Source organism: Gymnoscopelus braueri, assembly GCF_963280865.1.
Source record: "Gymnoscopelus braueri genome assembly, chromosome: 1".
Classification (NCBI taxonomy): domain Eukaryota; kingdom Metazoa; phylum Chordata; class Actinopteri; order Myctophiformes; family Myctophidae; genus Gymnoscopelus; species Gymnoscopelus braueri.
Genome location: NC_137603.1, coordinates 10,368,113 through 10,377,716, shown reverse-complemented (window position 1 = coordinate 10,377,716; position 9,604 = coordinate 10,368,113). Strand labels below are relative to the sequence as shown.

The following is a 9,604-nucleotide window of genomic DNA, read 5'->3' as shown; positions in this document are numbered from 1 at the left end:
TTATGGCCGCGCAGATAGGCACTACACAGTGGGGGACCGAGAGAGATCTATGACTGTGTATTTGGAATACTTGAAATGTATGTAAGATCACAGACATTCTAGGGCTAATAGTACTCTACTGTTACTGTATATAAACAATGGACAGTACCCGAGACCAACAGCAGGGGGCAGCTATACACCAACTGGCGTCTAGACAAATTGGTCGTCAGAAGAAGAATATACCCACAATGCAGATCGTCCACCGGAAGTCTTATCGTTGCTCCGTTATCGTTGCTCACGGAACACAGCTCAATGCAGTAGTGAAAACAACATGGTGTGTTGACTGACTGTTGTTGACACTTTAAAATACCATAGATTTATATAAAAGTAACATACAAAGAAAACTTAAACGTGTCGTTTCTAAACAGTGTCGTCGTTAAGCAGCAGGAGGACGTTTGTTAGCAGCTCAACCACTGAAACACAGCAGGTAAAGATCAACTCATTAATGTTGGGTGTTATTTATTGACTCAATATGGAACATAAATCTAATTGCTGTTACTTGCTAGATTATAATTCATGTGATCAGAAAAACACAACAACCACCAGTACTTAAAGCAATGAGGTGCAAACGTAGCTTGTACATGAGTAGACATGGTTCACATGACGCGAAGCAGTTCGGCGTGCGTCACAGAAGGGGGCGTTGCCAAGTTACTTTGGGTGCGTTCGAAAATACAGCACTGAGCGCACTGGCCAATACAAACTAATAGGCGAGTGTGCTCCGGTGCGTAATTTTCGAATTTTTTACATACATTTCATGTATTCCAAATACACAATCATAGATCACCCTCGCCGACGCGCTGTGTAGTGACCATCTGCGCGGCCATAAAAGTGCTCTAAACTCCGTCTGTACTCACCCAATAATTAATTCCTAAGACTTGGAGTCATATTTTGTCCTCTAGTTTCATATCCATTTGAAAGTTCTGCCAGAAAACGTGTGTTTAGTCAAATATCTCCACTTTTCCACGAGCTGCACACGGACGACTTTCTGTACGGGCTAGGGGGGGGCGCGACTTGAGTGAAGGACCGAATTTACCCAAACATCAAACGTCATAACAAATTGACACAGGGAAGCACAAACGAATGGGGAACACAATTGACAGGTGCTTGTGATTGGTGCGGGGTAATGAATCACTCCATCTGCCAATTGTGTGTCCCAAACATTTGTGCGTCCTAAAGGAAGTTTACATATATCAGTCCTGCACTCATTCCAGGCCCCCCCTAGCCCGTACAGAAAGTCGTCCGTGTACAGCTCGTGGAAAAGTGGAGATATTTGACTAAACACACGTTTTCTGGCAGAACTTTCAAATGGATATGAAACTAGAGGACAAAATATGTCTCCAAGTCTTAGGAATTAATTATTGGGTGAGTACAGACGGAGTTTAGAGCACTTACAGACGGAGTTTAGAGCACCACGCAGATGGTCACTACACAGTGCGTCGGCGAGGGTGATCTATGACTGTGTATTTGGAATACGTGAAATGTATGTAAGATCACAGACATTCTAGGGCTAATGCTGTACAGGTCCTGTAGAAGGACGGGGAAGGACTGGGTCAGGTGGGTTGTGCTAAGGTGCCAACCAGGTATACTTAATGAACTGGTGGGTTTTGTCCACACAAAAATATCATTTTAACACTTACTGTAGTACAATCTTTGGGAAAACATTCTTCCTCCGTATATATTAATATTCAATTCAATTCAAACTTTATTCCAGACACACAGGGGGTCCATAGAGTACATACAAATATCACACAACAAATACATAACAAGGAATAAAATCATACATAGAGGCTGACTCTCCAGTGTTTACGCAGCCTGGACGAGTACCAGAGACAGCTCTTCCCAGGATTGACTATGTCCTCAATAATACTGTTCCGGGACTAATAATAATACCCAATGATCATGTTTTAGGGGAAGTAGAGCCATGGAACCCTAACGTCCTTATTCAATTCCTTCATTTCAGACCAGTGTGTGGAGTCCAGACAGCAGGTCAAGATGAACTCTCCAGACTCAGCCAGGGACATTAAACAGGAACCTGAAGACCACCCGCACCGTACGTTTTATGTTCTTACTCTTTCTTTAATTTTTTTCTGTTCTATTGTAGAGCTGTCGCAATATACATTTTTTACTATGCAATAATCATGACAAAATATATCATGATAATATTCCGATGATGAAACCAATTGGTCGTGCTGTCTTGTGTTGCACGTACCATAGGCACCGGATGTCCCCCCATTATTTAGCGTTCGACTTGTCAATCTCGCCGCCCACTGGTCTATTTTTTATTTATTTTTTCCCCGACTGGCGCTGGTCTAGCACCCCACTGTTCCCATTGTGTTGCACAATCGTCGTTGTGTATTGGCTGCATGCTTGCCTCTCGCTGCAATGACCGTTATGTTACTGGCTACGTGTGCCAAGTTGCTCTCTCAACTCGATCAACTAGGTGCCAGACAAGCTTATACACAACAAATCGTTGTTCTCTGTATTCCGCCTGTGGGTGTGAAAGAAGCAGAAGCCTGTGGGGCTCGGGTTGCAAGAATCAAGTGCTGCTATGATAGACTGACTGACCAGGGATCAGATTACTGCAGCTCAATATAGGCTATGGGAACAAAGTTGTTCCCCTGTCAGTTATATTGAGAGCAGAGAGCGCACGCACAAAGCACATCAAACCTCTGTGGAATCAATGTGCACCGTGGCATTTGTGATCATGGATTCCTTATTCATCGAGGTGAATGTTTCTTATTGCAGGCTGCTACAGCTAGGCTAGATTTCATATTTCATGTGGAGTATAGCTGACATCTCGCCTATAGAGCATCGCAGTTCCCGCCCACTTCCTGGTTTTTCTTGGTGCCGGAAGGAACAACTCAATGCATTTTTCCCATTGACATTTCCAAAAATATTTTTATCTATTAATTTAAGCCTCGAATCAAGCCATCATGACATGACATGAATCATGACCATAAAACGTTTGATTCTGTGATTATTATTTTTTTGGAAAACGGCAAAACAAAGGGTATTTATTAAATATAGTATATCATATAATTAAATATAAAATAAAATAAATCACAGAAAAAAACAGCATTTTAGGTTTGTCGGGTCCATAAAATAATGGGTGCTTTTTTCATAATTGTAAGAAGCCAAAGTAAGATGCAGTACAGGAGATCACGTGATCGCAAAATCTTAGTCACCATTCGCTTCCTTGTTATTTGATTTGGGAAAACGTCTGTAACTTGCCTCCCTTGTTTTCCTCTGATAAAAAAACAAAGACAAACAAGAAATCGCACTACTGGCCATTATTCATTTATTTACTTGGCACAGAATGCGTTAAGCATGATTCCCTAATATGAATCTTATAATCTTTGCACAATTGCACCCAAGATTCATAATTGGAGAGTTGGGCTTAGGCCATTTTGTCTTTAGCATCTGCAAATATTGTTGTTATTCTTGACACCACTAGGTCTCCTGTTATTAAAGTCCTTATTCAATTGCTTCATTTCAGACCATGGTGTGGAGTCCAGACTGCAGGTGAAGATGAACTCTCCAGACTCAGCCAGGGACATTTCTATTAAACAGGAGGAACCTGAAGACTACCCACACCTCAGTACGTATTGTTACTATACGATAATCTTGGCAGACCAAAAGCATCTAGAACAGGGTTTGTCTGTCACACAGCTCAAGCCGCTAAGTGCTTGACGTCATGAATCAGAAGCACATGAAAGCCTGACATGCCTGGTAAAAGGTTTGTAGTAGGTGAAAACTGATTTTATGGCGTGCCTCTGTAGGGGGTGAGAGGTCTAGAAATGGGTCTGTTAGTCTGCTCTGTGTGAGATAACAGATCTTTGACAAGCTTTTTAGAAGCTTGTTGCTTTGAGGTGTAACCACTTCAACCCTAGCATCCCTTTGCTGGCGGGGGGGATTTGAAAAAAATGGGAAAAGAGAAAGGACCAAGTACAGAGTCGACCCTGCTCAACATTAGTATTAGTTAAAGGGCAAGACCACTTTGGTAACTACACAACCCAAACCTCTACCAAAGTGGTCTTGCCCTTTAACTAAGCATTTTTTTCACACTTTCAGAGAATATCCGTGGTCGTAATGGGGACATAGTTGGCAATAGATGCCAAAACAATAATATATTTATAATATTTATAATTGTTGAGAATATTTCCAATCTTAATTACTTCCCCGAGCCATGATGTACACGGGGACTTACCCCAATCCAACCTTTGATGCTGAGAAAAATTGTGCCATATTATCATGAGCCTTGGTGAGGTCCAATTATATGAAGACGGGTTGAAAATGGGTGACGTCGTCCTTTAACTCATTCACTGCCTCTGACGTAATTAACCAATACTGCCACTGACGTAAAAAAAAAAAAAAAAAAAAAAAATTATATATATATTTTTTAATTTGACCCAAAGACCAAGGAGATATGATTTTTCGAAGATCTAGACTCCCATCCACTTCCTTGTTAACTTAACACCTAATCTGCCAGAATTATTTCAGATTTTTTGCTGTAGACTGCCAGAGATTTTTCATTGAAAAAAAAGTACTCAGGAGCCGAGATACAGAATTTTTAAGTTTTAAGTTAACAAGGAAGTGGATGTTTAAATCTTCGATAAATCATATCTCCTTGGTCTTTTTTTTTTTTTTAACGCAGATCTGCGTCTTCGGCAGCCAGGCGAGAAATTAATTAGAACGCAGATATGCGTCTTTGGCAGCCAATGTGTTAAAACTTAAACATTCTGTATCTCGGCTCCTGAGTACTTTTTTTTTTTCAATGAAAAAACTCTGTTAGTGGGCAAACGCGGCCAGCAATAATTCTGGCAGTGAATGAGTTAAGTGGTTAACAACATTAAAATAAGTATATCTTCTTCAACTATTTCCAGATTTCAGTGCATGGCACGTCACTTGAAAACTTACAGTCTCCACTTTAATAATAAAACGGAATAATATAATGACCCATTAACTTTCACCAGACATGTCAAGCTTTTGTGTTTGGAGGTGCTTCTGGTTCATAACGTCATGCACTTAGTGGCATGAGCTATGATTGGTCTACTTTGGAGGTGACATACATACATACTGTACATACAGACACATCCAGTTGTATACAGCTTGGCCTACAGCCTCACTTACTCCCAAATCAGAGCTCACATCTTGATTGATTGATTGGTTTAATACTTTATCAGTAAAAAAAATATAAACTGCATGGAGGTACAGTAAAACATTTGGGCTAAAAGGAACACAAAAAACATGTTTTAATGATAAATATTTGTTCTATCACCGTAATTCATTTGTTGGGTAATATAACTAAATATATTGATTCAGGTTACTTTTTAAAATATGTATTTAGCTATAATCTTGCTAACACTTTCGAGCCTGCTTTAGAGTTTCCAGAACCACCTGTAACAACCTGTACTTATTTAGTAACTGTTTTGTTAGTCTTAGTAGGTAATAGCTATGTACATGGAAGATGGAACAATAGATATACATTTTAGGAATCCTGTGTTCACTATCATGTTATTTTTCTGCTCCTAGACATCCTGCACATGGTTGTGTGTAAAGAGGAGGATTCTCCTGAGCAGAAGAGGAGCCCCAGTCTGCTCCAGGAGGAACCAGAGCCTCCACACATTAAAGAGGAACAGGAGGAGATACTTCAAAGACCAGAGGAGCTTGATGGGTCAATGTTGACATTATTATCAGTGAAAGGTGATGATGATGAAGACAGCTCTTCACACTGCTATGAAGTTGAAGTCAAGCTTGAATCTGACACTGAAGTCACTGAAGACAGTGATGATTGGGAGGAGTTAAGTGGAGGTGTCCACACTGGAGAAAAACCTTTCCAGTGTAAACATTGTGACAAGAGTTTATTTCAGTCAAGTCATCTGAAGACACACCAGATTGTCCACACTGGAGAAAAACCTTTCCTCTGTAAACTGTGTAACAAGAGTTTCAGCTTTTCATCTAACCTGAAGCGACACCAGCGTGTCCACACTGGAGAAGAACCTTTCCAGTGTAAACATTGTGACAAGAGTTTATTTCAGTCAAGTCATCTGAAGACACACCAGATTGTCCACACTGGAGAAAAACCTTTCCTCTGTAAACTGTGTAACAAGAGTTTCAGCTTTTCATCTAACCTGAAGCGACACCAGCGTGTCCACACTGGAGAAAAACCTTTCCAGTGTAAATATTGTGACAAGAGTTTCAGTGACTCAAGTTCACAGAAGAAACACCAGCGTGTCCACACTGGAGAAAAACCTTTCCATTGTAAACATTGTGACAAGAGTTTTAGTCAGGCATCTAACCTGAAGACACACCAGCGTTTCACACTGGGGGAAAAAACTTTCCACTGTAAACAGTCTGACAAGAGTTTTGTTGGGTCGCGTCTACTTAAGGTACACCAGCGCATCCACACTGGAGAAACACCTTTCCAACTGTAAACATTATAACAAAGAGTTTCAGTCGGTCAGATTACCTGAAGAGACACCAGCAGCGTGTCCAATATATTTACCTCACGGGAGGATCAAATGAAATAGCTGTATGTTGTCAGGGAGTTGGATAGAGAGGCACAAATATCATGTATATATATACTGCTACTGTTAGGACTCGTCTTTTGGAGTCATTCCTTTTTTGTTTTCTTCTTTTAAAACCTTACTACAATCAGTTCATGATAACGGTATTTAAAAAAAGGTTTTTTACCTAGAGGTATGTAAATTATTTTGGCATTATTAATTTATACAAAAAATTACCCATGTAAACCATATCAATTGTATGAGGTAGAACTGTTTGACTATAATGTTATAGTTTGTTTTATTATGATTTAATGTCATTTTGCTTAGTTCTATTACATGCCCAATGAATGGGCCACTATTTCAATTATTTTACTTATTAAATATCAGTTAACTGAGGTAAAACATACTCTGCATGTAGTTGTTTATGAATTATGACAGTAAGTGTTACAATTAATGGGATGGCTATGGTCATTATTTAGTTGTATTACATTATTATTGTTATAGTGAATTAAAGTCTATGGAAAGCACTACGCGCGCACACATGCAATATGTTTCATGATTATGCTTTAGTATATAATACGTTTTTATGTATTGTATTATTATCAGGAAGGTGAAACATATTCTATGTTCTCTTAACATTACTATATTTTGGATGTGTGGAAGAATTTAGTCTGGAGGCAGGAATCAGAATACACAACTTTAGTGTCACATCACATGATTACAGTCAGTTATCAGCAGTTACAGAAAGACTAGAGAAAAAAATATAGACAAAAGAATGTAGACAAAAAATTATTCAGGTACAATCAATCCATCTTACAGAACTGTTTCCCAGAACATTCTGGTACAAAAAACAAAACTGTATGTAAACAGTTCTGTTGAAAACAATGTTTCGTGTTTTTGATGTAAACCAGCATTTGTGGTGTTAACAATCTGCGGGAACTCAGAGTGGTGTGTGTATCCGGTGTTAGTCTGGGTTGAAACATCCACCACGTCCGTTGTGAACGAGAGCAGAATTGCAGGAATTATTGATAAAGAGCATGATCGACAAGACAATTCATATGACACTGTGGTTGATGATATATTTGACTTGACTGCTGATGTTCGTGAAGGTACATCTCCCTTTAAAGACCATTTTGAACAACTAAGGGCTACAGCCAATAATACAATTAAAGGAGAATACCGGACAAATTAAGTGTTGCCTTTGATGTCTCGTTACTTACCGACCGACGTGAAAAGTGGCGTTCTTTTTTTCCATAGATTCCCGTGTCGTCATTTTTTAAACCCCCTCCGTTGTCAGAATGGGAGCGCGTGGGTCAGGGAGATTCGTCTATTGTAACCGAGGCAAAGTTGTTTTTCTCTCTTCTGCTCGTCTTTGTGGAGTCTCATGATAGTCAAACCATCAATGACACAGGTGAAAATCAATACCATGGAGAAACTGTTTTAAACAAACTGTTCTCAAACTTCCTCCCAACTATTCCAATATGGTCAGATCTACTCTCAGGTGATTTGCAGCGATTCTCTGGAGCCTATGCTGCACAAATAAACCAGAGTAAGAAAAGAACAGCTATTAGTGAGGCCATGTTCAAAAACACAAAAGTGTTGCTTTTATGAAATGAGAAACAGACTTGACGAATGTATACAGCACATACGCTCTCTATACAAGCAGTCAGCCATAGATTTCATTTACAAAGTAGGCTACAGGATACCACAGGCATCACAGCGTCCACACCACACATGCGTATGTCACAAGTGCCACGGCAAATAGCTGTCTTGTGTCCACCGCCAATTTGTAAAGGCTATGCACTGATAATGTCCCTTTTCTGACCCCTGACCTCACTGGACGGCCCGCCACTTTCCAAAATACACCTGTCTGGCTTAGCGGAGAGTGTGGCGTTGTAGAGGGGGTCTCCCTGAACGCGTGTGCATGTCACAAGTGCCACGGCAAATAGCTGTCTCGTGTCCAGCGTCCAATTTGTACAGGCGATGCAGTGAAAATGGCCCTTTTCTGACCCATGACCTCACTGGACGGCCCGCCACTTTTCAGAATACACCTATTTGGCTTAGCGGAGAGTGTGGCGTTGTAGAGGGGGTCTCCCTGAACGTGTGCGTATGTCACAAGTGCCACGGCAAATAGCTGTCTCGTGTCCAGCGTCCAATTTGTAAAGGCTATGCAGTGAAAATGGCCCTTTTCTGACCCCTGACCTCACTGGACGGCCCGCCACTTTTCAAAATACACCTGTCTGGCTTAGCGGAGAGCTAGGGCAGGATAGTTGTCTTTTTTTCCTTTTAGATGGTGACTATAAATTAGATTTTTTTACAATCTATTGCTGCTGCATTTGGGCTTAAAAAGCAGTATTGTCCCCTTGGGCTTTCCAGCCTCTGTGAGATGGGATTGTTGTTGACAAAGAGTAAAACTCAGAAGAGCATGGTTGAAAGCTAATGATATGTCTCACAGAATGTAGTGTTGATGTCATACAAACAATATGTGTTAAAGTGAAAAGTAGTTTAGAGAAAGCAGTGAAAACTGGGGACATGATATGGATAGCAAATTAGCACAAGCCACCACCAGACATCTGGTAAAATTCAGCTGTGGCTAGTAAGTATATACTATACTAGCCATTGTGGCAGATACCCACCTACAGTATCATTTGGCACTGTTCTATTCTAAAGATCTAACAACCAACCTTTATTTGGAGGTCTCATTTTTTCAAAAATTATAATTGTTTGGTATGTTAAGACTACAATACCCTTTGGATGGTAACCAACCATCAGTAGGAGGTAGGGGGGGTTTACTGGCCACTGTGGTTGGTGTCTAATAAAATGTTGTTCACTGCCCTTCAGAAAATGATCTCAATTGTGAACATGATGATTGTGAATTTGTCCTCATACCTTATCAAGCAACCACAAGACAAGGTCAATTATGTCTGCACACATGAACTTTGACCTGAGAAAGATCTACATGGATTGGAGAAAACAAATTGAGAGTTTGTTCACTCGCCCTCTCAGAGTAACACCTGATTTATACGTAGTTGCACGCCAGTGTTGCGCACCAAAAATAG

The 9,604-nt window shown here is 40.3% G+C and overlaps 1 protein-coding gene across 1 annotated transcript; it reads left to right on the top strand.

Moving 5' to 3' along the window:
* Positions 1-292: 292 nt before the first annotated feature.
* LOC308087162 (uncharacterized protein) lies at positions 293-7,160 on the top strand. The gene is made up of 4 exons (XM_080430874.1): positions 293-466; positions 2,000-2,089; positions 3,536-3,637; positions 5,572-7,160. The coding sequence occupies exons 2-4, from the start codon at positions 2,032-2,034 to the stop codon at positions 6,471-6,473; spliced, it is 1,062 nt and encodes a 353-aa protein (XP_080287000.1). The 5' UTR covers positions 293-466; positions 2,000-2,031; the 3' UTR covers positions 6,474-7,160.
* Positions 7,161-9,604: the final 2,444 nt, after the last annotated feature.